The 26,560-nt window shown below is 53.6% G+C and overlaps 2 protein-coding genes across 5 annotated transcripts; one reads left to right on the top strand and one right to left on the bottom strand.

Moving 5' to 3' along the window:
• OTOP2 (otopetrin 2) lies at positions 1-26,560 on the top strand. 2 transcript variants are annotated; one of them, XM_063352532.1, is made up of 8 exons: positions 1-330; positions 20,251-20,442; positions 20,932-21,486; positions 21,961-22,097; positions 22,761-22,819; positions 23,491-23,624; positions 24,072-24,961; positions 26,048-26,560. In XM_063352532.1, the coding sequence occupies exons 3-8, from the start codon at positions 21,081-21,083 to the stop codon at positions 26,216-26,218; spliced, it is 1,797 nt and encodes a 598-aa protein (XP_063208602.1). In that variant the 5' UTR covers positions 1-330; positions 20,251-20,442; positions 20,932-21,080; the 3' UTR covers positions 26,219-26,560. The 2 variants fall into 2 exon arrangements, with proteins under 2 accessions (XP_063208602.1, XP_063208601.1); XM_063352531.1 differs by having other exon boundaries at positions 21,049-21,486.
• On the bottom strand, positions 7,267-18,133 carry USH1G (USH1 protein network component sans). Of its 3 annotated transcripts, none has more exons than XR_010073338.1 (3): positions 17,357-18,133; positions 8,314-9,659; positions 7,267-7,671 (listed from the first exon to the last, which is right to left on the bottom strand). XR_010073338.1 is itself a non-coding variant. In XM_063352462.1 (3 exons), the coding sequence occupies exons 1-3, from the start codon at positions 17,518-17,520 to the stop codon at positions 7,668-7,670; spliced, it is 1,410 nt and encodes a 469-aa protein (XP_063208532.1). In that variant the 5' UTR covers positions 17,521-18,133; the 3' UTR covers positions 7,267-7,667. The 3 variants fall into 3 exon arrangements, 2 of the variants coding, with proteins under 2 accessions (XP_063208532.1, XP_063208531.1); XM_063352462.1 differs by having other exon boundaries at positions 8,418-9,659; XM_063352461.1 differs by having other exon boundaries at positions 7,267-9,659.

Below are 26,560 nucleotides of genomic sequence, written 5' to 3' on the forward strand. Positions count from 1 at the left end.
TGGAGGTGCGGGGCAGTTAGGGGATTGGGCTAGGTCAGCCCGTGAGTCAGTGGCAAAGGAGGGACCGGCGCGGCGGAGGCTTTATTAGCTGATGAGGGGTGGAGCAAGGCTCCGCAGGCAGGCGAGGAGCCACGCTGAGACACGGCATCGACCGAGCCGGGTCTCGCTCTCCCGCCCGGCGCATCCCCCGGCACCCCGACCTGCCAGCGATGCAGCACCAGCCCCACTCCTCCTCCTCGCCGAGCCCCTGAGGGGCGGCCGAGCCCCTCGCCCCTCGCCGCAGCCCCACGGTCACCCACGGCACAGCCAGGAAGGCAGTGATGGAGCAAGGTCAGTGAAACAGGTTTCTCCTCTTGGGTCTCTCGAGCAAGGCGTCCTTCCCCGCGCCGGCTGGGAGCTGCAGACTTGTTGACAGCAGCTCTCGTTAGCTCGGTTATTGAGCGGGGATGAGGGATGGGCTCTCGGCTCCGGAGGTAGGGGCAGGGATGGAGCCATGGCTGCCCCGTGCATACCCCGAGGTGGGCAGCCATGCTGCTCAGCCTTCCCTGGCCTCGTGGGACCCCAAAGAAGCCCCCCGCCCCAGGACATGTGCTCCAAAACACCGAGGGTGGCTAAAATAACATATGTTTGTGTGGGAACTCAGCTGTGGCAGGGATCTGGAGGGGTCTGGGGGCAGCAGCCCCGGCTGACCCCAGTGCCATGGCCCGCAGCCACCCTCGGGTGCTGGCACGGCAGCCAAGCAGGTGGTCCCTGTTTGTTTGCTCGGTGTTTGTTTGTGGCTGTGGAGAAGGGCCAGGCTGTGGGTTTATCACAGCAGAGGTAAACGGCAGCATCCAGGCCGGCTGCCAGGATCCTTTCCCTGCCCCAGCTCAGGCCTTTTGCCGTCTGGTTGGAGCTCCCACACTCTCCTCTGCGCTTCTCCGCGCCATGGGCATGGCTGGTGGCACTACAAACCAGGGATGGGGAAGTGTTGAGGTCGGCCATCCCGTCCGTGGGTGCATTTTCAAACCGCAGCTGGGGAATCCGGGGGCTGTGTCCTGCGGGGATGAGCGTGGGTGAGGGTCCCCGCCGCCAGCACCGGGTTTTGCTGTGACACAGCCATGCCAGCCAAGCTCCGCCACTTCCCAGAGCTGAGATAGTGGGTGGGGAACAAAGGGATGTTGTAGCAGCCGCATCCACCCCCGGCACCTCCTGCAAGCCAGAGCCCGTCCCTGGGTGAGAGCGGTGCCCTGCTGAGCCCACTGCTGCCGGTGGTCCCTGCTGCACCCTCCACCTGGTGACCAGCAGCTGCAGCCTCGCCGGGGACGGGACCCCAAGGAAACCCATTCCCTACCAGGGCTTAAATACTTGAACAGGACTTCCTGCCTGGATTTAGGTGGTTTCTGGGCTGGATTCCAGCCCTGTGCTTGCTGCTCCCGGTGTAGTCCCGCGCTGTGTCAGGTGGTCCAGCCTTCACCTGGGTGTCTCCTTCGGTGACGGCTGCTCCTGGTCCCACTGGGACCTTCGGGGCTGGGTGGCTCTGCTGGCTTCAGAGAGTACTGGTGAGTTGGAGCTCGGTGTCCTGCAACAGGAAAACATAGTTGTCGTCAAAATGCATCTTAAAATGTTAAAGCTTAAGCAAAGATTAGGGAACAGGAGCAGTGGGAAGGCTGTCCCTGTCCATTGGAAAAAGCAGGAGCTTGGGAGATAGTGAAGAAAGCCGGAGTCACCACCTGTCCTCAGAGCCACCCGGGGATGCAGGCTGGCATCATGGGGCTTTGCCGTGAGCAGGCGACCCCAGTGCCATGGGGCAGGTGGTGCCGCAGGGGAGGCAGCACCATGGCACATGTACCGATGGGTGCTGGCCTGGCCACACGCCAGACGGGGGTCCCACAGCCCCCCCAGTACCTTCATCACCCACCTTCCACCCACCGAAGCACCTAGGGCAAGATGTACAGGCCATCCAGGGCACCAATCCTGCAGTGCCGGTGTTTACCCCAGATGACCGCATTGTCTCGGCGAGCAGCACTACCGAGGAGCAAGTGTCGGTATTGTCCCAGCTACATAGGCTTTCCCACCCCCTTCCCACCCACCGTCACCTCTGAGACCCACGTGTCCCCTGCTGATCCACCCCCGGTTCACGTGGGAGATGCCCTGTTGCTGAGGGCTGTGCAGGGATGCTCAGTGCCCTCAGCCTGGCACTCGGAGCAGCACAGAGCCAGCTCCATCGCTGGGGTTGGAGTCCAGTCCTCCTAAAACAGTTTCCTGCAGCTTTGGCATCCCCACCAGCAGTGCTGGGCACGATCCCGACCTCACCACTGGTTTCAGGGCCGTGACAGAGTGAGCCAGAAGCCTGGGTGTCATGGGGGGACCAGGGATATTCAGCAGCTGGAGACAAAGATCAGGCAGTGCCTGTGCTTGGTGCACACTTATTCCCTGCAGCACCATCCGTGCTCAGTGGGATGAATCCAGACCACCACCATGTACCTAGTCCGCAGCCACATCTTCACCCCAACCAATTGTCCCCCCAAGCCTGAATTCTCCTGCTGTGAGCCCTCAGATCCCTTCCTCTCTCCATGCTGTTGGGGAAGGAGCCCAGCAGTCTGGCTTTTCCAGCTCCGGGCAACCCCACACCCCCCAGCCCACCCAGCCCGAGTGCCAAGGGGCTCGGAGGGGTCTCACAGCAGGGGCAATTCCTTGCAGGCTTCTGCAGAAACAGCTCCGTACCCCTGCGGAGGCTGGAAAAGGTTTTTGCAGCCACAATTCCCCAATTACAGAGCAAACCTGTGCTCTGGCCCATTGCCAAGCCCCGCAGGAGGTGCTGCCCAGCTCCTCACCCTCACTCAGCGGCAGTCGGGGATTTTAGCTCAACACCCAGGAGGGAACATCTCCCCACCCTGCACCTCCAGCGAACCTGCCTGCACCAGGCGCTGCGGGCAGACCACCAAAGGCAGGGGTCCGGGGCACCGGTGATGCCCCACATCTTGCTCTGTCCCAGCTTCCCCCAAGGGATGCTCAGTGGCCTCTGTGCTCCTCCAGCCATGGCGGCTGAGAGCAAGCCCGGGCGATGGGTACTGGGATGATGGGTACCAGGGAGCTCACTCCAGCCCTGAGACACTCAGTGGCAGGATCCACAGCATCACCTGATATTTTGCTAAAATTTATGAATTGCATGAAGCAGACGTAGAAAATAATTCACTCTGATAATACCTAAAGCCAGCGTTAAAAGAAAACACCACTCCATGTCTCCCACTTTGCTGTGCCATTTGGCACCTCTCAGGGAGGACATACTGAGCCGTGTCCATGTCGCTGCCTTTGGCTTTGGGAACTGCCACGGAAGGTCCCAAAAGCCACTGCAAAGCCCCTGTGAGGCAATGCCGTGTCGGCACCACATCCAGCCCTGTGCTCAGTTACCGCGGGAGCGGTGGGGGGCACAGTGCGAGGCACAGCAAAGCCGGGGTGTGCCGTGGGTGCTCTGCATGGAGCCCCTTCCCGCTCACCTCTGTCCCGGCTCTCCACCTTCCTGCGGCCCTGCGTTACTCAGCCGCTTGGCCAGGAAGTGAATCCCCAGCGGGATGGGCAGGAAATAGTTAAGCAGGTGGCGTGCAATGGCCCTTGATGGCCTGGCAGGTCCCAGACCCCAGTGTCACCCTCTGGTGTGCACAGCCATCACTAGCTCCCGGCCAAGGGAGGTGCCTCCCTGTGGTCCCCTCTGCCCATAAAACCTACCTGGTGTCCTGCAGGTGATGTCCTTTCTCGGTTCCCATGCCAGCCCAGCATGGCGTGACCAAGCACACGTGCTGCCCACAGGGAGCGGCCAGTAACTGGTGTTGCCGGCAGCCTGGGGAAGCAGCCGGTTCCCCCGGGGTGGCCATGGTAGCCGTTAGCCGAGCAGGGATGCTGCAACATTCACTCAGCGCCTGCAAATCCGCATCTCCAACACCATCACTGCACACCCTTGGTCATCCCTGAAACCTCTCCTGCCTTCTACCTCCTCCAGACAGTGGTGCAGAGGCGCAGCCAGCACCTAAAGACGGGCAGAGAAAAGCATCTGAGTGACAGTGAATGCCAACACATCCCCCTCGCTGCAGCCACATGGGGATAAGGGCAGAGTCTGTGAATCGACACCACTTCTGTGAGCAACGCTCCTCCTCCTGGGGCTGTCTGGCTCAAGGATGGGGTGTCCATGCTGTGGCTGGACCGCCGGCACGGCCCCTTGTTCTCCCTCTGCTCCCTACGTGGCACCACCTGCACTGTTGGGGACTGCAATGTTATATATCCAAGCTAAACCCAGGCGACTGGTTTTACTGGGAAGACCAATTTAACGCTGGCAGCAGCACAGAGGGGGTTTGGCGTTCATGGCTTGGAGCATTAAGGGATGACCATCCCCCAGCGCCACAGGTTCCCTGCTGGGGAGATGCTGCCGCTGCCACCATGGTGCCAGTGGGACCCACACCAGGTCTGACCACAGGCAGGGGCGAAGGCCGGTATTTGCTCACTGGCAGCACTGGGTCCAGGAGACCTGCCGCCTGGCTGGGTTTCTGTTTGGGAGGGTATTTAAGGGTGTTCTCCAGGGTGTGCCAGCCCTGGCCTCCACCCTGCTTTCACAAGTGCCCTCTCCGAAAGGAGCTTGTTGTTCTCAGCCATGGAGCAGATGCAATTAGCACTGGCGAGGTTCCCCCATGGAGGCTGGGCTGCCGACAGGCAGAGCAGCGACAGAGCCTGGCTGTGCTGGGGACCCAGGGACAGCCACATCCCCTCTCCGTGCCCAGGTGAGCAGAGCCCAGCTCCATCAAGAGTCCAGCAGGATGCAGCAACCCTGGGCTGGGGGGGTTTGAACACCCTGTCCTGCGAGGACTGAGTCCCCAGGTTTTGTGGGAGACAACCTGGTTGGAAACTGAGGACCAAACCCAAAGCCAAGCAAGGTGAACGAGCCCAAAGAGTTCTGGCTTGCCCTGGGGCTACCGGCACCTCTGACAGCCACCCCCATGCCCGCAGACCACCCTCGTCACCCCACCTGGGGCAGCCGTGGGCCTGAGCCCATCTCTTGGGTTCTGCAATGCTGTGTTGGTGCCACAGCTCAGTTTTGGTCTTTCCCTGCAGTCGTGGAGGTGATCGTGTTTGTATTGGGGCTTGAACATCCTGGGCGGCATTTCTGGGCTTGGTCTTAGCTGTGCATGGCACTTGGGTACCATCATGTCACCAAACCTTACCACTGGCTCTTTGGAGTAAAGACAAGCTGGCAGAAGGGATTTCTATCTCTTATCAGCATCAGTCCGACATCAGCAATTGCTCGGGTGCTCCCAAGCAAAAAGGCAAAGTTAGGGAGCGTGCAAACCCCAGCTGCCCAGCAGCCCCCAAACACCCACCGCATCCCAGTGCCCAGCCCGCAAAAGGCTCCCCCAGTAGGTGCCAAGCCAATAGATCCGCTTCTCCCTGTAATCTACTGGGTAAACTGGTCCCCATTGTACTGGAGTGACAGCTATACGAACCAGGGTGAATCGCTCCCCTCCTGCGTCCGGCACAAACCTGAAGGCACGATTCACCCTCAGGGAAATTGGAGCTGGGAGCTGGTTCGTGGCAGGCAGCCGGCGCTCTGCCGGTTATCCAGAGCAAGGGCAGAAGCATGGGGAAGGGGGTGAATTTATCCTGTAACTGGCTATATTCACCCAGTAACCGGTGACCTCACCTGACAACTGGCCTTGAGTTACAGGTCTTGCTTGCAGCCGGGACTTGGCGTCCATCCCTGTGCCGCACTGCATCCCTGCTGCCTCGCAGTGGGTCCCATCCTGCTCTCCCAGCCCCCGGTCCCGGCAGAGGGAGCTGTGACATTAGCAAGCCCAGGCACCGCTCTCCCTGCTGGGATAGCAGCCCCAGGCTTTGGAGAGGGACCAAAGAAAACAGTGCTGGGGCCCGGCGCGTGCAGCCTTCACGGAGAACTTGCCGACTCAGCACATCTGATCGCTCGCCCTTTTGCCTGGAAGTCAAGCCAAGAGTTAGGCAGAACTTGTAAATTCAAACATAAAAGCCCTTTTAGCTCCAAAAAACGCTTAAAAAAGCTACTTCTCAGTTTGCATCCGTGCAGAAAGATCTTGGGCCTTGGGTGCCGCGGTGGTGTTTAGCTGATGCTGAAGCACCTCTGTGTGCAGTGGCACGAGGCTGGGACTAGCGACCCCACACCACTCCTGGTGGGGCTTCATCCGCTTGGGGACCAGTTGGACCGAGTCACCTTGCAAAGAGTATTTCTCCTACACACACCCCTTCAAGGCACGCGCAGGCAGGGAGCAGCACAGCTTCACACCATACAAATCCCCATCCTCCAAACAGAAAAAACACAGCCTCCACAGCTCCAAAGGGACACACACGGTCCAGACCCCAGGCAGACCTGGGCTGAGCACGTACAGGCTGCCAGGAGTCACTGCGTTCAGGTCATTCCTTATCATTTGCATCCTTGAGATAAGGCTGGGTAAGCAGTACCAGTAACACCGTGCGGCATTTCTCTGATCTGGTAGTTTGCATCACAGCCTGAACAGACGGGTTGCCAGCGCCCCACGGCAAGGGGCTGGCGACTCTCTCCCGTCAGGATATGTCACTGCGGGATCAGAGGAGGGCGCAGGTTGCCAGCCCACTGCTGCACCCCAGAAACACTCCTGCCACCCGGGAGCTGCCAGTAGATCGTGTATGGAAAACGGTGCAGCGAAGCTGGGAGCTGAGGGCTTGGAAAGTGAGTGAGATGGTCGGCAAGAGATGTGATGGGTCTATGGAAAACAACTAATGCTACTGTTTGGAGCTGGGCTGTGTTTTGAGTGCTGATGCTTCAGGGACGCTTGGAGTAGGCTCAGGGCTGCAGCCTGGTGCTGCACATCGTCCTGGGAAGCTCCTGGAGGTGAAATTCCAGGCCCTTCACACACAAACTGCTTATGCAGCTCCATGCCCTGGAGAGACAGGGCAGAAACGCTGCTTCCCTGGAACAGCCATTTGATCCGCGCACTGGAAGACAACTACCAACACATTCAAAACACCATCTTCGTTTCAGACTGTCACACTGAAGGCAGCACAGACTGGACGCACAGACACGCTGGGCACCTGCTGGCAGAAGTCAGGGCTGGCACGTCTCAAGCTGAACAGCCCCAAATCACAGTAATCAAAACTCCCTTCCAAAAACACAGCATCAAACACTGTACCAAAGCAGCCAAGAACCAGGAGAGAGGCCAGCACTCCCCATCCCCCTGCTCCCCTGGTCCAAACCCAAATCAACCACTTGCTCGAGAAAGAATGGGTGTAATTATTTATTTTGGTTCCCTTTGAAAATACCATCGCGTATCTCCTTCAGTTCATGGCTTCGTGTGGTCCCTCAGCCCGTGACGGCACAGGGTCCTAGCCAGCTGGGCAGCACACTTGTTCCTCCAGCAAGCCGGTGACCGTTGTCCCTTCAAGGTTGGCAGGTTGGAGCTGCCTGGTCTGATCTCAGCCGTCGTCCCTCCGTCCCAGGTATCGCCTGGGAGCATCGCACAGACAGGGAGCAGAGCGAGGGAGCAGGAGAGCAGTCCAGAGGGACTGGTGGGGATGGCTGTAGCTTTCAGCTGCCCCAGGAAGAGAGTCTCTGGCTTGTGTTTTCTGGCAACTTAGAACTGAGTTTGTTTCTTGATCATTGAAAAAATAAAAAATGAAAAAAAAAGATGCTGCTGCTATCTGCAAAAGGAAAGAGAGAAAAAAAAAAAAAAATCTATCAGCACCGTGAGGACCCAAGACTGGGTTGTATAGAAACCCTGTAAAACCAGCAAGAAGCACACAGATATTTGAGGGCTGGGAAGCCTGAACGACACAGTGGACACTGGGGTGTCAGTGGACGTGACGGTGGGGAGACCCAGGCTGATGCCTTCCTTTCACCTCTATGGTAGGCACACAGTCCTTTGAACCAAACCAACCAAACCCTGGAAACACCATAAAACAGCAACAACTCCAATCCAGATACACAATCTCCAAAGACCTGAGTAAGATCTCAAGCATTTGGGGAAGGATTCCCAATGCCACTAGGCACTGCCGTCAGCCTGCTCCCACCGGGAATTGCGGTTGATTTCCTAACGCCTTCAGAAGGTGAAGAGTCAAGACAAGCCTGAGTATGGTTGAAAATCCCAGCTACAGGGACTCAGAAGAATCAGACCACAGCACAGTCTGCATTCATATAGGTTATGAAACAAAACAAAGGCTTCACGTCCGGCCCAGCCACATTAGGGCTGTTGAGTAATGAACTAACGCTATTGCCACCTCTCCGAACTCTCATCGTTTCCACACAAGCAGGAATTTGCCCACACACAGAAGCACTGAGGTTACCTGGACTCCTACTCTTCCAAGTGGGTTGAAAACAAGACCTTACATTATCCACATCTCCACCTGTTGAAGGGTTTAATCGCTCAGAGGGCCTGTCTCCTACTTACAGTTCAGTGTCTACAATGACATCTGGCTTCTCTAGAGTTTGCCGTCTCCTCTGGATGGCATCCACAATCTTTTTCCTGGGGCCCAATGGGATATTGATGCTCTTCAGGTCATTGTCTGAACATAGCATGAGGGCCTCCAAGTCGATCTTTTCCTTCTTCAAGATGGAGATGAACTCAAACATGTGCAGAGAAGCCAGAAAAGTCTCCAAGGGGCTGGTGTCTGGTTCATCATCGTCATCTAAACCCAGCTCCACCTCATCCCAGGGTAGCTCCTCTGCGTTCCTCTCCTGCAGGCTGTTGGCACTGCCAATGCTATCGTTGAGACTTGGCGAGCGCTGCAGGCGGCTCCGCAATTTGACACCTACCCCATCTGCGTTGTCATCACCCAGCGTGCCAGCGTCCTCCCGGCCGATCCCAAAAAGCCCGCTGCTGACGTAGTTGCGCCTGAACACCATGGTGCCCAGCCCGGGGCGGTTGAATAAGGAGTCATGGCCAGAGTCGGTGCTGACTTCTGAGTGTGCTGAGTCCATGTGCAAGCCCGGGTCGCTTATGGCACGGGATACAGTGTCTTCGTCCGTGAGGAACATGTCTCTAATATTACGCCGAGTCCACTCCTTGGGGCTGGCATATGTGCCCTGCTTCACAAACATGACATCGTTCCCCAGCTGCAGACCGGACAGAGACCGCACGCTTTTCCTCCCATCCTCATAGATCTTGAATGTCCCATCCACCTGCTTCTTCTTCTCCAGCTTCTTTTGTATTTTCGTCTTTCCCTTGGCTGTGCCATGGATGGTGGCTTGTGAGTATGGCAGGGAAGTCACCAAAGACATGTGTTGGAACTTCTTGCTTAGGGTGCTACTCGAATAGCTGGAGAAGCTCATGGTGTCTGAATTATCTGACATCTCCTTTCTATACCGTTTCTCCATCCTTTCGTGGTGCTTCTTCTGCAGCTTCACACAGTCCTTAATCCTCCGCTCTGCATCCCGAAAGGCCTTGTCCTTCAGTTTGCTCACCAGCTTGGGGTTGAGGCTGCTCTGCTTGGCAGCAATAGAGTCCAGGTAACGCACACACTCCATGTGCCCCTTCATGGCTGCCATGTCCAGCGGGGTGTGGTAGTCATTGTCCAGGCACCAGATGTTGGCCCCAAAAGAGATGAGGAAGGAAAGGCAGTTCAGGTGGCCGTTGGCTGCTGCCAGGTGGAGAGGGGTATTCCCCCAGATGTCACATTTGTCTGGATCTCCCCTAGACAACAAGAAAAACAACTGGTTAGCATGCAGGCATGGCTGACAGGCTCTACTGAGATATTCCCAGTTGTGCAGGGCCAAATCAGCACCATGAACTGTCATCTCCTCAAAATATGAAGTTACACACCTCTGGCCCCCACAGCTTAATTTTAAGGGAGTCTTCTGGAGGGGTGTACCACTGACATGGAATCACGTGCCTGATACGCAAGTCCGCAGTAATTCCCATGACATGAATTTGTCTCTCAGGAGACATGTGTGCCTGCATCAAACGAACTTTTGGAGGGAAGCAAGCCAGATCCTAAGTAGCCCAGAACTGAGATTGAGATATGGGGCTGATTCCAGCTCAGGCCTTAAGCTTGTTATAAAATTTCAAATCTCAAATATCCCATTAAATTTTAGTCAGGTTCTATCTTCAAATCTTGGCTTCATTCAGATCCTGTGGAGAGACATCCCAAAATACCTCTCTACATACCACATCCTGTGTGGGACACCATGGGGTCCCACCATGATGGTAGCACCACGATCAAATGGCCATCCTCAGCAATGGTTCTGAAACCCACCAGCTGCCGCGCCTTCCCACCCTCCTGTTCATTGGTGCCTGGGGAAATCTGGGGCACATGAGGGCACGTTGTCAGTAGAGAATAAGAGCGAAGTTGCTGGCATTGGCCTCGGGGTTGGGGTTTTATGGGGGTTTTTGCTGTACCACGCTTGGTCTCAATTGCATGGCAATGGTATTAGCACTTCCTGAGAATCCAGTTTCAGAGAAAGTGGAGATTAGGTTTCTGCACTCCTCAAGAGCTAGACACTCGACTAGTGCCGTTAGCGTCTCTTCTCACTCTGTGCCGGACCCTACCCCAGCAAGCTGCTGTCGGGACACAACCGCTTCCCCCCACCTCCTGCCTCCCGTGACAGGCTGGACACAAACGTAGGGCTGAAGGGAAGTCCGTGCTCCTGACATTCCTCCGTATTTATGATCTGCTGAAACAAGAGAGTGTTCACACCCCTGCTGGCACCAGCCTTTGCCCGAGCGCGTGTGCTAATGAGATGCAGCCAGCAGCAGTATCTGTCAACAAGGCGCCCTCCCTTCGTGCACAGGGATAAGGCAAAGCCTTTTATTAAGGCTGTGCAGCTCCAGCACCCTCAAGAGCAATTCCCCGCAGGCAGCAGGGCTCTGGCAGAGCTCTGGCTCAGCACAGCTCCTGCCCTTTTCCATCCTTTCAATGAGCTCTAGAGGAACCAAGCTTTGTCCCTCTGCCACGAGGACCCAGCTCCAAGCCTTGGTGACACTAGGAGTCTGGAAGGTGCACGCACGCTTGAGACCCTCAGCACATGTTACTTTGGTCCTTGCTGCTTTAGGGCCCGTGTTGACAAGGGCTGGGAGCAGCAGAGCCCAGAACCCCCTCCCAAACCCCACGTGTTTTGTGCTTGTCTCACTTGAAAGAGTCTGAAAACCTCTGCAGAGAAAGACTGTGGAGATCACAGGAGCTGAGGGACTTCTTTCCCCTGCCAGCTTCATACCTTCATCTCTGGTGCCCGTGCACAAGACCCAGTAAGAGCCTCAACCAGCACATTCACTGTCCCATAGCACAGGTGGGCTCCCTGCTGCCCGCTCTGGACTCTGCTGTTCAGGGAACAGCGGAGCCGGGGCAGAGCCACCTGGCCGGTGGGATGTCTGGTTGACAATCCTCAGGCTTTGCTGATGTCTCAGCTATGTAATACTGAAGGGACATGATTCTGCAAAAGGCAGAAGCAATAAAGAGAGTGTCCAGAGATTAAGCTCCAGACCCAGATCCAGATGAGCTTTCTGGCTGTATTCCCCAAGAGCTGCTATGAGGTGCGCTCAGCTTTCCCCTTGTCAGAGCATCAACAGTAGCTCCACCATGCACATATGTTCACAAAGGTTGTAGACACTTAGTAAGTATAACCTTGAGCCTGCTGGCAAATTCAGCAAGTTAGTCAAAAGGTTCAAAACTGTGTGAGGGCCAAAAAGACGCACAAACCCCGCAGGACTTCTGTATCCAGAGTCTTCAACATCTCTCATAGAAGCACAGAAAGGCTTCAAAGATGGGTTCCAGGGAGGAGAAGGGCAGGCGATCACAGGAGGAGAAGCCATGAAGCCAGCAGAAGGAGGGGGAGTTGTTGGTGCTCTGGCAATGCCGAGTTTCCAGGAGCGGTAACTCCCCAGCCCCCCCCCTACCCTCGTAGTGACATGTCCAGGCTGGGAAATTCATGGGGAGGATAAATATTTGATGAATTGCAAGAGAGGAGTAAATTATTGATGGAGCTGCATTAAAAAGCCAGTGAAACTGGAACTGCCAGTGCTGGCGGTGGGACTCCAGCGCGTGAAGGGTTGTTGGTTTGTTTACGTGTGCTCTGAATGGGCACATGTGTGTCCAACATGTGTGGGCAGATGCGCCAGGGCACTACGAGGGTCCCAACACATACACGGACTCATGATAAGGACAGTGACTCAGCCGTGGACTCGCTAGAAATAATCTTGCTCCCCAAGCCAAGCGTAGGGATGCTTGATCTATAAAGTATATCTCACACCCCTTCTCGTGTATGTCTTGTTCAGGTGGCAAAGAGCAAAGCCAGGGAGGTCTTGGTGGATTCATAGTGGAAGGTCTGCTTTCCTCCTGCTTTTCACCACCTCAGAGAGTGAGTGAGGGGAAGAGCATCAAAATCAGCTTTCCCTGGACATTTCCACTGTCTAGAAAAAAGGGTATTAGAGCAAAATCAGATTCCTAGGTCCTTTTGCCCTATAAATGTCTGCCGCAGGCGCTAAAAATGCACCAGAAGGAAAGAACAACGATGACTTGCAAAGTAGAGGTGTTTGATTCAGCACAGATAATAAACATGAGGCCCTCCCTCTGACAAGTGTCTGTCCCAGCAAAACTTCACCTCCAGGGCGCTGCGCATGAGGAGATGCTGACTGCAGGGTCCACTAAGTGGGAACGTATTTTAATAACAGGTGTGAAGTGCAGCACTTTTCAACTTCAAAGCGTTTTCGAGTACTGAGTCAACTCCCGTAATAATCATTATTAAAAACGCTGCTAATTGAGCCCCTTAGGTGGACATGTGCATCTCCTGAGTCACTGCGTTTGCACCGTGACACGCGCACTCACTCCCTTCCTGCTGGTTTTTCCCCTCCACTTCTCCCATGGGATCCCAATTAGCCGGGGAATCCAACAGCGCTTACATATGTCCTTCCCTGGCTGCACGTGTGAAGTTCCTCTGATAGCAATGGGCTGGCTCACACCCTGGCTCACGGCTGTGCGTGAAGGATCGGGCCCTTGGACTGGGAGCCAGCTGGGTACAAAGTACCTCTGGCTCCTGTGAAAAGTTTTTTGGATATAGGAAAAAATAATTTATGGCTTGAGGAAAAACCAACCAGCTTCAGCATAGCCAGTCAGGGCAATGACCAAAGTAAAGCCTAGAAATGAGCAGAAAAGATGAGTTTTTGGAACCAGAGAAGAGCTGTGTGTCCTGTATCCCAGGCTTTCTCCAGGTGGTGGTGGGTCAAAGATTCAGCTTTTCTCCAAGAAATTCAGACTCCCAAAGATCCAGCACAGATGCTATAGGTGAGGTTCATCTTAGGGCTCTCTGCCTCTTGGACCAGCAAAAAGCTAGGGGAGCAGTTATTGTTGCTGGTGATTATTAATGCCAGTTGTATTGCGGCAGTGCCTAGGGGCATGTCTACCGGCTCAGCACTTCACCATGCCCAGATCTCACGCTGACTCCAAGCAGCCAGCTCAGGTGCCGGAAGCGACGACACTGCGACAGCGCTCCACCCTGCTCCTTCACCTGCAGGTCATCGCCCAGGGAAAGGTTCTCACCAACACGGCCGCACTGCTCCTGGCGCCCACGTGGCCGGCAGCCCTGTGGCATGCAGAGGATGCACATCACCTTCACGTGCCTTGCTGCAATCTCCACTGCAACCCTGCCCCAGACGGGGTGATGCGACTCCCTCGAGCAGTCTGGCTGATGTTCAGGAGCCATCTCGTCCCCTCCAACCCACTGCCAAGCCCCCTTGCAGCCCTCTGCCATTAACACCCAAGGCATCCATGGCCCCTGTTTTTGTAAGAAGGCAAACTGAGGCACACCTCTGCAAAGAAATGCCAGGTGACAAAGCTGACTGCCGACCTATCTAGAAGAAAGACACATCCTCACCTCTCCCGTGGTCCACTCCAAGGCAAGAAAGTCCTGGCTGTTGGCTGTTCTCAGCCAAGGCCCCCAAACCCATGGTTAACTGGAACTGGGTTGATGCCTGCCACTGACACAGCAGTTCATAACGAACCATGCTGAAGAATTACTCTCTCTGAAAAGCTGCAACACTAAATGCCAGTTAGCCTGCCTTTTCCCAGCCATCATGTTAATTGAGTTTGCTTCCCTCGCTGGAGCCCAGCCATGAGGAAGAAAAAGGCTTTTTGTATTGCAAACAAGAAGGATGAGCCACTGCTGATCCCTCTGTCCCAAACCCTTTCTCCATCCCCATGCAAAGGTGGCACAGAGCCACAGGCAACACCACTGGCTGCTATGGACAGAGCAATAAGCCTGCTTCGTTATCCCTACTGTGACAGTTGAGACGACAAACTTTCCTCAAGGATCCACTAACCGATTTATTACGCTTTCTTTCCCCCTCCCCATTTCAGCCCTACACCACAACCTGCTGAACACGCAGGCACATGGATGAGGCTCCCTCACTGACGACAGAGCCTAGATAATCCTAAGTGTCCCTCAGCCTGGCCTGCCACAGGGCATGACAATCACAGCCATGATTTTTGCCCCCAGCAGCCCCCTCCCACAGCCCGGCTCTCTCAGGGTGCCTCCAGCTGGCTTCGCTAGGACATTTCATAACAGCTTGGCCCCAGCGCTCAATCTCACGGCTTGTCTGGGGGCCAGTAGCACCACGCAGCACTGGCAAGGAGGATTCGGTGTTTCTTCCTGCCCCAAGACTCCCCCATCACCCCCTGTGCCTTGGCATCCCCCTGCAACCCAGCCGGAGGCTAACTGGCCCCTTGGACCCTGAAGCCGTCTCCCACCCTGTCCCTGCACGGAGCCAGCCCGGCCCTGAAGCCTCCTCTCCCCCAGGCACTGCTTTGTGCCACAGTCCCACATGCTCCTGCCTCACAGTGCAGGGCTTTCCATGCTGAAGGAAGAATATTTTGACAGCAGAGGCCAGACAGAGAAAAACGCCCTGACATTTTGGGACACTCAGGGGTCTTCCCTCTTGCCCTCCAATTATTATAGTGCAGGTGTAATAGCAACATAGCCAACACAGAATTAAGTTTCATCTCTGAACAAGACTTAAATACCTTTGCACATGTCGTCCTAAGCGCTAGCAGAAAACTAAAGGATCTGCCCACGGGCTCTCCTGGGTCCGGCATGATTTCCCCTCTCTGTCACCCCTGTCCCCAGGCTGGGGCTTTCCTGCCTCTCGCAGACCCAAAGCCAGCCCAGGGAGCAGAGGTGTGCCTGCCTCCGCACCGAGCTGAGCACGGGGCAAGGCGGCTTCGCTGATCTCTGCGTGGTACTGGGCAAGGATCTGACACACGGAGATGAATGCACGGACGTAAATGCATCCCGCAGCCCCACACTTTGCTCCGCCGTCCATCACATAAAGGGCACTAGGCTTTTGCCAGGCTATTTTCCCTGTCAGGAACAAATGTATATTAGGCTGTTAATTAAACAACAACCAAGCCGCACTCGAACAAGACTGAGCCCACGAAGACCTTTTAATCCAACGTGAATTTATAAAAGGGGCCCCTCTGTGGAAAAGCAGCCCTTGGGATTCGTGGAGAGGCAGAAACTGCTGGCCTGGATGCGTGGGATGGCAGGGCAGGCAGCGGTGCTGCAGGGTGTCCTGTGGTGGAGGTGGTCAATATACGGAGAAATAATGATATAAAGAGATAGCCAGTCTGAAAGGCCCATGCCGTGGATGAACGCCCCTCCAGGAGGGGCGTTCATCCACGGCATGGGCCTTTCAGACTGGCTTTTTGGCTACCAAAGAGTCTTTGGAACCATTTCTAACTTTGGGGTTTTATCCCCAGACCTCCTGCCCTCATCTCTCTGGCCATGGGTGGCAATTCCCCTCCCGGAAAGAGCTCAGAGCAGGTTTCTGCTGGGCACAGTCTCTCCCGAGAGGTACAGAGTAAATCCCACAGCCCCCACCCAGGGAAGCATCACAGGGCTTTCACCCCAGGGGCATCTCAGGATGCACCGCTCCGAGTGACGTCCTGCTCTCTCCCCTCCGGACTCCGAAATAATCTTTTCCTGACCACACTCCTATTGCATCAGGCACTCAAGGACTCCTCCAAGTGACTCTGTACAGAGCCCTTCTGACCCCAGGATCTGAAAAGAAAATGCTTTACAACAGAAAGACAGCAATGTGCAGGGGAGCTCTGTCTGTAAGCACAGCTGGCCAGGGCCAGGGGAGCCGGATGAAGGCTTTGCACAAGCAGACCAGAGTATCAGGAGATGCTGAGGCCCCAGGAACAAGCACAGTGGAAATGCAGCTGATCGGGTGTGAGAGCTGCAAACGCAACCCAGGATGGACACAGAAAATCCCTGCTTGGGATCTGACAGCCCCACTGAGATCCAACCCAACATGAAGCAAAGCCCTTCCAAGGAAGCACGATGTACATCCATCCAGGCAGCCGACTTCAGCACTATTCCTTAATATTAGAAAGAAATAAATCAAAATCACCACCACCACCAATCTCTCAACACAAGGCAGAGACCACCCCACCTTGGATGCCTTTAGATGAGGTGCTCAGAAAAGACACCGAGTGGGAAGGATGCACTGGGACATGCTCCCTTGGGAGGGTGGTAAGAACAGGAGCCACATGCTGCTCAGGAAGGAACTAGAAATGGCAGCTCTTTCCTTAGCACAGACCTTCTTTTGCAGTTCCCCCAACACTAAGACCTAGAGCTCTCCAACCTGACAAGCCCCTCCATTCCCACTCCCCTCTCCCCACCACATCCACACTTATGGAGCCAGAGACCCTCAGATTTGGCATCCCAGGGTGAGGGACCAAGAGAGACACATCAGCATCGAGCAGCCCCTGTTGGGGAGACTGGGCTTAAAGAAATCTGCTCTTGGGGAACCTGCTCCTGAATTTCCTGGGCTCCAGGTGCTGGACAGGATGCCCGGGGGTCAAATCTTGCTTTGGGTAAAAGCAAGATCTTGTTTTGGGTAAAACAGACAAGTGTCGCCTGCTGCCAAGCTGGCACTGTACACATCTCTCTGTGCGAGCATTTCTTGGGACAGAAGGAGCAGTTATTCTTTCTGCCCCCTCATTTAAAAGGGCTTTTTTCTTGGCAGCGACCCGATGTGCATGCAGTTCCGCTCTCCCTGTCTTTACAGGACCTGACTCAGGACTGCAAAGCACTTCCAGGGGGGACCCAGCCCCACTTGGGGACCTGCAAGTGGGGGTTGGGGCAGGAGAAGTTACAGGGTCAGAGAGCTGGGAAAACACAGAGTGGTTATTAGACCACTCTGTTGGATTAGACTCAAAGCACCACAAGGAGAGAAAAACAACAGAGGGGAGGACAGGAGCAGGGGTGATATGGACGAAAGCCATGATTTTGTGGGGCACCTGCACCCATGCTGACCTGCCAGCAGGGAAGGGGGAAAGACGGGGTCCCAGCTACTCTGTCCCCTGAGACCAGCGCCGTGCATTCGCCAACACTCACCCTCTGCTGACAATGAGGCGCAGGGCGTCCAGATTGCCATGGTAGGCGGCCCATAGGGTCGGGGTCATGCCATCCTCATCCGGTGAGTTGAGGTCCTTCTTGGTGGCTTCCTTCAGGAGGTCCAGGTAGCCGTCCCGGGCTGCTCGGTGGTACTGGTCGTTCATGGTGCGGATCAGTCCCCAGGCGAGGGCATGGGTGCCCAGGGGGGGCTCAGAGGATGGGCATGGATGTGGGGAAGGGGGAGCTGCCAGGAGGGCCCAGCTCGCCTCGCACAGCGATGCCGTAGCAGGACACCTGAGAAGTCCTGGCCGGGGAGGCAGGAGCTCCTCCAAGCCCAGCCAGCCGGGCTCTTCAGCGCTTCCCCTGGGTCCTAAGCATCCTCCAGCTCTGACGGCTCCTCACAACAAACCTTTCACGCACCAGCTCCACAGCGCATTAAAAGCTCCAATTAAGCAGCATCACTGCGTCGGGCTCAGCCAAGCGCTACGGGCACAGGGTCATGCAGCAACAGCTCTCCAGGTCGGTGTGTCCCCAAAGCAGAGCAGGCTGCCAGGAAGGCTCATGGGCTGTATCCTGCCTGATTTCCCCACACACCCCCCGCCGTAGCTACCCCTTTCTCGAGTGAGGGTCAGCCGCAGGAGGAAGTGTGGGCTGATGGAGAGTGAGCCCTCGTTGCCTCCACTCACAGCCCCGTCAGAGCAGGGCAGCAGCAAGGACGTGGAGGGATGCTCCTGCTCCATGCAGAGGTGGCCGAGAGCAGTTTGGTGACTGCCCCTCATTTCAAAGCAACCCCAGGGGTGTTCATAGCTCAGCTTTTGCTGGTAAAAAAAGTTTTACATATATATATGCATCTATATATATCTATATATATACACACACACACACACACACACAGCCCTAGTGTCACTAGGAAGACAAGAGCAGACCCAGTCACCATCCCTGTCCCCTCACTAACCTGCTTGTGCCCACAGGACTGTTTTCTAGGGAATTGCACAATGAACTGTGCAACAGGAACCTGTGATAACCTGAAGTAACTCATACAGGCTAGAAAAATTCCATTCCTCGTCTCTTTGGAGACTAAAAAACCCCCAAAGCAAACCTGCTCCTGTCTGTAGCTCAGTATTTCTACCATGATGTAGAGGGGCAGTGTCTGGCCTCCAGCGTCTTTTATGCTGACACAGAATTTCTGGCTGTGGTGAGCCCTGCGGGGAGCTGGATGGCCCCAGGCAATGCCTCCAGGGCAGCATTCCCGGGCCCTGGGCACCCTCTGCTGTTGAGAGAGATGGAGCCAAGCCTGGACCTTGACCAAAGCACATGGCTGTCACAGCCCCAAGACAGCAGAGTGGCCCAAATGCAGCCCTGGGTGCACCCACGCAAGCTGCAGTGATTAACCCCTGGGTGACCGACACAGAGTCACCATCCCGGCTGCCTGGCGACACCTGTAAGGGCACCAGAGGGAGGGTCCGCTCCTCGCATGGTTTGCTCACACGGGCAGATTCGTACTCACCTGCTCAGCCTCCCTGGGCGAGTCCTGACGGGTTGTACTAAACATCGAGGTATTTGGTGCTTGGATCCTTCAAGGTGAAAAGCAGCATAGTAACGTCAGCAATTCATTACTGAGGTTATTTAATGATTCTTGTATTATTACTAATTAAGCTTGTTATGCTGTATTGGTAGCTCCCAGGGGGACTGGGAGCATTGCCCAAGGCAGTAAACACTCTTTCCTCTGTTGCTGACTGTTAAGGACAAAAGAGGGAGGATAAATCAGTGCATTTAGCCCAAGAGGGCTTTGAACCTCTGGCCTCTACAAAATATCACCATCATCAGCTCAGATTCACCGCAGGGAAGTCTGGGCTTCCCCTGGCAAAGGCTACAGACGGAGAAAAGATCGACTGCTCACCCCAAAGAGGAGGGCCTAAGGATCAGCAGAGGCCAGGCAGGGCAGACCCAGTACTGCTTGTGGCAGCCGGCTGGTGGCAGCACGGGAAAGACACATGAAGTTCTCCCTGGGCTGCAGAGCAGATCCTGAGCTCTCCTTCTCCATCCCACACCGTCGTTCAGTTTGATGCTCTCACGGTAGCGCTGCAAAAAGCACAGTGGTGAGCAGGCAGGAATGGGACTGAGAAAGCAAACTGCCCCATCTCTGTGCTTGCCCCAGAGGGGGCAATAGAAGCATCCTCATGAAGGAAGAGAACTGTCCCCATCCACTCAGAACTGCCCTGGGTCCCCCTATGACACCCATCGAACTATAACAGCTGGGGTAAAAGAGATCTTGAGCAAAAAAGTCTGCCCTCACCCGGCAAATGCTTGAATCTCATCTGCACCATAGTTTGTAATATGACTTGTTCCTCCTTGAAAGGAGAGAAGTTAAGCTCCTGAGGGCCAGAGAAAGGTGATCCCACACTGAAAAGTCAAAGGCGGTGTGCCAGCAAAGGGTAACATGGATTCCAGTCCCCAAATCCTGCCCCGTTCTAGTACAAAACCTTCCTCATTGTTGTCACCATGGGTGAGAAAAGATTGAGCTGCCCTTGACGCTGACTAGATAGAAATGCAAATTTCTTTCTTTTCCTCAAAAAACATTCCAGGCATAGAGTGTACTGATGGGAATAGTACAGGGCGAGGCACAATATCACAATATTTACTGTGCTCAGTTAAACAGAAAGCCAAGCCAAAAATCATCAGCACAGGTAAGTGCATCACCTAATCCATCTTCGCTCAAGGGAAGAGATCTCATGTGTGTAGGGTGACGTGTCTGATGGGGTGGCATTGCTCTATGGCGACCATGACCCTGGGACCGAGCGGTCCGTGCCATGCTTAGCAGTGTTGTCACCTCATGCCCTCCCTGGGTAAATAACCTTTATCTCCTCATTTCTCTCCTGCTTCCCCAAAATCAGCTATTGCACAAAATGGATCACATGAGTTTCTCTGAGAAGCCCACGAAGTACTGCTGTCAGCTCCAGACATGGTATAAATCACAGAGACATCCCAACGAGTATAAATTCTTTGGCTGACCAAGCTGCAGCGACGGGGAAACTTCTCCAATAGCCTGGCAAGAGCAGAGATTTGGATTCCAGACAGCAAAACAGGTTGGTGGACTGACTTTGTTAGAATAGTTAATTTGCTTTGTTTCAGGTTTTTCATTGAGAATCAATGAAGTCCCAAGCTTGGCACGGCCAAGGGGCTCTAGAGGGAGTAAGAGAGGAAATAGCTCACATCCTGACTGGTATAAACTATGAATCCAAAGATTCGCGGGGCTTTCTTACCTTTCAGTGGCCTGTTCCCTAGCCAGGAAGTACGACATTTTCTCGTAATGTTTAGTGGGTGACATTCAGAAATCAAACCACATTGGCCGTTTGCCCCAGGATATTTGATCCTGAGGGTGCTTTTCTGGTGCTTTTCCAATATCTTGCATCAATGAAAACTAAACGTTGCGTGAGAAATTAGGCATGCTTTGTTACACTGACCTGGCATCTCCCCCAGCAAAAGCATCTTAAGCAAGAATACAGCCTTCAGGGAACAGGGAAGAGAATGGTTGAAAAATGAGCTCATCCCTCTTTTTGTGGTCCTTGTCTCAGCCTTCCCCGTTCCTCTGATACGTGCTCTCCTCCTCATCACATGTCCTGCTTTGGTCCAGCCCTGGACTATTCAAAATGAAGTGACGCCTCTCATTCATGGGGCTCTCCTCCCAACAGCGTTAACCCTCAGCTAAGGCATTAGCTGAACCATGACCGAAGAGTCCGTGCAGAAGGACAGCGAGATCAGACACCCCAACTCCAGCATGGGCTGCGGACACAAGGATGACAAAGCCAGCCTGGCTTCAAGTCAGATAGCGTCTTTCAGCCACCAGCCTCATCAGCCCCCCTCCACTCCTGCCTCCAAGGAAGTGTGGAAAAAAGGCGGCCGCATGTTCTCCATCCTGCTGGCCGTGCACTTAGCCCTGCTGGCTTGCACGCTGGTGAGCAGCGGGGCTTTTGAGAAGATTGCCGTGCACGATTACGATGTCTTCTTCCTGCTGACTGTCATGATGCTGATAGTCATCATATGGATCATCTTCTACCTCTTCGGCACCTCCCGGTGCCCAGATGCCATCCTCTGCAAAGACTCCCACGCTGGGCCCATCTGGCTGAGAGGTAGGAGTTCTCAGGGGGCTAGGGCTGGAGGTGACATGCAGGGTGAACATTTCATGAGGGCATCAGTTATTACAAGGGAAACAGCAAGCATCTGGGGCAGTTTCCCCCTCCTATGCTGGGACACGGCACCAAACTAGGTTAGCTCCTAGTCCCTCCGCTGGTTTCAGTGCCAGGTCTCCGTTTATCCCACAAGGATAAAGGATCTCTGTTATATCAGGTTTCTTCCCAGCTTTGCCATCACTCTTACAAGAGCTGTTAGCCCCAGTCAGGGTACAGGGTTGACTGAAAATCCCTTCTGGCCAAAATTATTGTCTGATTCTGTTGGTGCAAATATAATTTGGGTGGTGGGAGAAGAAAAACAGGTAGAAGCAAAGCTTCTCCATGGCAATAGTTCCTCTTCTTCTTCTCCTCTATCTGCATTAGTGAACATGTGCATACATCTGTCCAACCACAAGTATTTTGGTTCCTCAACAGGAGGCCTGATCCTATTTGCCATTTTCAGCCTTGTCATGGATGTGTTCAAAATAGGATACTACTCAAGCTTCTACAGCTGCCTGTCTGCAATCAAAATAATCTACCCCATTGTGCAAGCAATATTCGTGGTCGTCCAGGTGAGATGGTTGCGCTCTGTCTCAGGGAGGAGTAGAGAGACAGAGCCACCAGGTGAAGGAGCTCTGATCTCACAGACATAGTTCACTTCCTCCTGCAGAAAATGCAAGTGACTTAACTTGCCCCACACCCAGCCCCAGCAAATATCTTCTCCCTGCAACCACAACTTCCAGCTGTGGCAACTCACTTGAAGGCATTAGTTTAAACTTGATCTTACCCTGTGATATTTTGGGTTATGCCAGGATGGCTTGTCACAGACTCTAAGCAGCCCTCATCCAGCCAGGTCTCCTTTCCTACGAAGAACAGAGAGGGAGGAGGACAGCCAGGGCAGGGACTGCCTGGCAGTTTGAAGTCCTACGCAGAGGACCACCCGCTCTGGGACAACACCAAGGAGGGAAGAGGTCAGATAGGGACAACTTAGACAGGAACAGGGGCTGGCCATGGGCAGAGCAATGTCAGTGAGACAGGGCAGGAGGCACAAAGAAAGAACAAACCACGTCCAGAAAATGGCCAGGATTATGGGCTAGTAGGCTGGACCCAGACGGACCCAAGTGAAGGAGGTTCCAGCTTGCTCTCTGCTGAGCAGGAAGCTCCCTACTTCAGAATGATGTGATTTGCCTTCTTGCTTTGTTGGAAATAACAACTTATTTTCTTGCCCCTGCCAGACGTACTTCCTGTGGATCTCTGCCAAAGACTGTGTCCACGTACACCTGAACGTTACCAGGTGAGCACTGACTTTTCTTTGAATCCCACTGGCCCAGAAGACCTGGGCCACCACAAACCCACTGCACTCTCTCACACAGCTAAGATGCAACAAGGGCATAATCCCGTCTCCCTCAGTGCTGGCCAAAACTAAACCTGCGCAAGTCTCCAGCTAGCTCTAGATACCAGCTCGAGCAGTTGAGGTTCATGACGTGTGAACCTAGCAGGGTTGGATTCAATTCAAGAATATGAGCATTACTCAAAGCAGATTAGTATTGAATAAATAATTATCGTAAAACAAAATGATTCATGTCTCACTTTTGCTTCCCTGGGGAAGACAACAATACAGTGGGCAAGCCTTAGGCTAAAACAAGATCTTGTTCACTTCCGCAAGACTGGATCTACTGGAGACCAAGCCAGACGTATTAATCTATTCATTATTGAGAAGTGCTTCCAAAACCAACAAAAGGAATCAAGCCTTGCTAATTCTCATGAACATGGACAAAAAACCAGGAAGAGAGCAAGAGCAGCAAAGCAAGGGTCAAGATTTCTTGCCACGACCACTAGAGCCCTTGCACCACTTCAGGCAGCTCCCACAGTCCCTCTGAGCACATGCTCATCTATAATATGGATCAGAGCAACACAGCCTAGAGCCATTGCTTTAATCTCACGAGCTTTCTTCTTCTTCTGCAGGTGTGGCTTGATGCTAACGCTGACTACAAACTTAGCGGTGTGGATGTCAGCAGTGACAGATGAGTCCGTTCACAAAGCGCATTCAAAGTTGAAGAAGAACGTGACAGAAGAAATCTACAGATGGCTCATGAAAGGTAATCTGCCCATTTGTGGAACCATCTGGTCCAGGGAGAGAGCCCAACAGGTAGAAATTGTTCTGCAAGTCAGACCTTGAGAAAGAGTTAAAACCTATCTAGAGCTGAAGGTGCCTTTGACAGAGCTGGTATGTTAAAGCCGGGTCTTAACGCTCATTTCTTAACCTGTATCACAGTGGAGTCAGAAAGGTGGAAGGACCTGTAAAATGGGATGGGAATGAAGAAGGGAAGGAAAAAGAGAGATTTAACCTGTCACCTAACTTCTTCAGAAAGAACACGAGCACTAGAAAGCTGAGGTTGAGGTGTCCTTGTTTTCAAAGTGATCACATATTCTTCTGGTTTTGGTCTTGTTTTTCACTGACTAAGTATCCAGTTCTTCAGGGCTGCTAAGTCGTCTGGCTCCTTGCTTTAACACCACTACATTTATGTGTTTTTATCTTGTTTCAGCGGGAATGAGAAGTAGCTCAGCCGAAGAATGCAACTGCAACAGCCAAATCTGCCAGATCTTCAAGAACGGCTACTTTTGGCTGTACCCCTTTAACATTGAGTACAGCCTCTTTGCCTCTGCCATGGTCTATGTCATGTGGAAGAACGTTGGACGCTTCATAGACCACCACTCCCACCACATTCACCGCCTGAAGTTCAGGCTTTTCCGAAGGACCTTCTTTGTAGGCATCGTGTTGGGCCTCATCATTCTGGTGAGTGGTTTGGGAGTCCTTATTCTTTATGAGGTGCAGGTAAATTCCAGCACTGAATCCAGCAAGAAGAGCCAAGCACTCACCATGTACTACATCTTCAACATTGTTTGTCTGGGCTTGATGTCTCTTGTCTGCATTGGTGGCTCTGTCATCTACCGGTTTGACAAGAGAGACATGGATCGGCACAAGAACCCAACCAGGACCTTGGACGTGGCCCTGCTGATGGGTGCAGCCTTGGGGCAGTATGCTATTTCTTACTACTCCATTGTGGCCATTGTAGCCAGCACACCAAGGGACGCTATTAGCGCACTCAACCTCACCTATGCCCTCCTAATGATTGCCCAGCACACCTTCCAGAACATCTTCATTATCGAAGGCCTTCATCGGCAACCTCCCAAGGAAGACCACAAGCACGATTCTCACCAGAAGGATCTCTATGGACTCACCTTTGTCAACATCAATGCAGTGTCCCTCCGTGTGCCTGACAGTGGCAGCACCTTGGCACCTAGCACTGCCTCTGGTGCTGAAGCCATCCATCCTTCTGACTTCGTGAGGTCCCTCACCGCCCCCAAGAAGATGAACTGGAGGAGGAAGTTCTTAAGGGAGATCTCCATGTTCCTCCTGCTGAGCAATATCATAGTGAGTACATGCAGAAAGAAAAGTTTTTCAGGGCGGGGGGAGAGGAAGGCAAGCACAAGGGAGAAGTGTCTGTGAAGGAAAGGACTCAGCCTGTGACAAAACAGTCCTTTCTGTGGTTCCAGTATACAGGGGGCACGCTTACTTATATTTGTATGTGGTGATAGCTGCGATTCTTTTGTCACTGAAAAGCAAGAGCAACTGCCTCGGAGTTAGGACGTTTTAGGCTATACTGACAGAGACTGTCGCTTATCACCAGAACATCAGACAATACAATCGATGGGTAAAAGAGAACAATCAGTTTCAGTATTTCTATTTCATATTAGCGGATATGTAGAATAGCTTATTACAAGCCATAAAATACATTAAACCCTTCTCTTACACCCCCAAACAAAGAAAGGGTATAAAGTGACAAATACCTGGGGTAAAGTCTGGGTTTTCTTGAGAAAGGACAGCATGCGTCTTCTCAAAACCATGGCCTTGGAGTCCAAACCCTGATCCCAAATGCTATGAGGAAAAACTGGTCACAATCAACTTCAGTTGGGGTTTCCACTTTCATGAGAGGCTGCACCTCCAAAGAAGCGAAGCACACGTTATGCCCCCAGAGACCCTGCAAATCCCCGGCTAGTCAAGTCATATCATGTCCTCAAAATAATTTTACACATAAGCTCACAAAGAATGGGCTGACAACCCCCATGCAACCAGATGTGCATGCTGGCTGGGCTTCTGAGCTCGACATACACAACCAAGCCTGGGGACACCAGGCTGCTGCCAGCTCAGCCCTACCCGTGCTTGCTCCATCCAAAGACTTTGAACAGGCCAGGTTCACGCTAACACACAACACACTCGAGTTCTTTCCCTGGTGAGTGCTTCAGCCCTTGGTTCAAACCTGTCTTTGAGCATGAGTTGAAACTAGTCTTAGGGTACAACACTAGATTGTACTTGATCTTAATGCAAACACAGGCTCCTAGCATTGGTCCTATGCTCAGAAGGTCACTCTTTTCCCATCCCTTGGTAGCTGTGATTGCAGGTGCTTACTGTACCACACACTTTCTCATTGCGCTGTTATTCTCCCGTTTTCTCAAACAGCTCTGGATCATGCCAGCGTTTGGTGCCCGGCCCCAGTTTGACAATGATACAGAACTGAACTTCTATGGTGATTCCATGTGGCCGGCCATCGTGGACATTTGCCTGCCCTTTGGGATCTTCTACCGAATGCATGCAGTGGCCAGTTTGCTGGAGGTCTACATCATGTCCTAAAGAACTCTCTTGCAAGGAAGATGAGATCCTCCTCAACCAATCCACCTTCTTCCTACCCCAGGGATGGGAGACTGCCCAGATGTCCCAAGGGGTCCCCAGCACTGCCTAAAATCACGTCCCCTTGCAGTGTTGGGGCATTTATGAACTGTCAGTGAAGATCATCCAAACATAGTCCAGATTTTTTTTTTTGCTACTTGTGTGTGGATGTGCATGTGTGTGTCTGAAGTTCTTAAAGCTTAAAAGAAAAAAGGGGGAAAAAAAAAGGAAGGTGCCCAGAGTAGGATCATGGTAATTAACCTTGGTTCATGCAAAGAGACTCACCTTCCTTCTTAAAAGCCTGTT

Source organism: Chroicocephalus ridibundus, chromosome 14 (assembly GCF_963924245.1).
Source record: "Chroicocephalus ridibundus chromosome 14, bChrRid1.1, whole genome shotgun sequence".
Taxonomy (NCBI): domain Eukaryota; kingdom Metazoa; phylum Chordata; class Aves; order Charadriiformes; family Laridae; genus Chroicocephalus; species Chroicocephalus ridibundus.

Bases quoted from the DNA above. Each gene is read 5' to 3' on its own strand.
- OTOP2 (XM_063352532.1), top strand. From the start codon at position 21,081: ATGACCGAAGAGTCCGTGCAGAAGGACAGCGAGATCAGACACCCCAAC. The intron at 22,098-22,760 runs GTGAGATGGTTG...TGCCCCTGCCAG, and splicing joins CAATATTCGTGGTCGTCCAG to ACGTACTTCCTGTGGATCTC. The intron at 24,962-26,047 runs GTGAGTACATGC...TTTCTCAAACAG, and splicing joins TCCTGCTGAGCAATATCATA to CTCTGGATCATGCCAGCGTT.
- USH1G (XM_063352462.1), bottom strand. From the start codon at position 17,520: ATGAACGACCAGTACCACCGAGCAGCCCGGGACGGCTACCTGGACCTC. The intron at 9,660-17,356 runs GTGAGTGTTGGC...CTTGTTGTCTAG, and splicing joins CGCCTCATTGTCAGCAGAGG to GGGAGATCCAGACAAATGTG.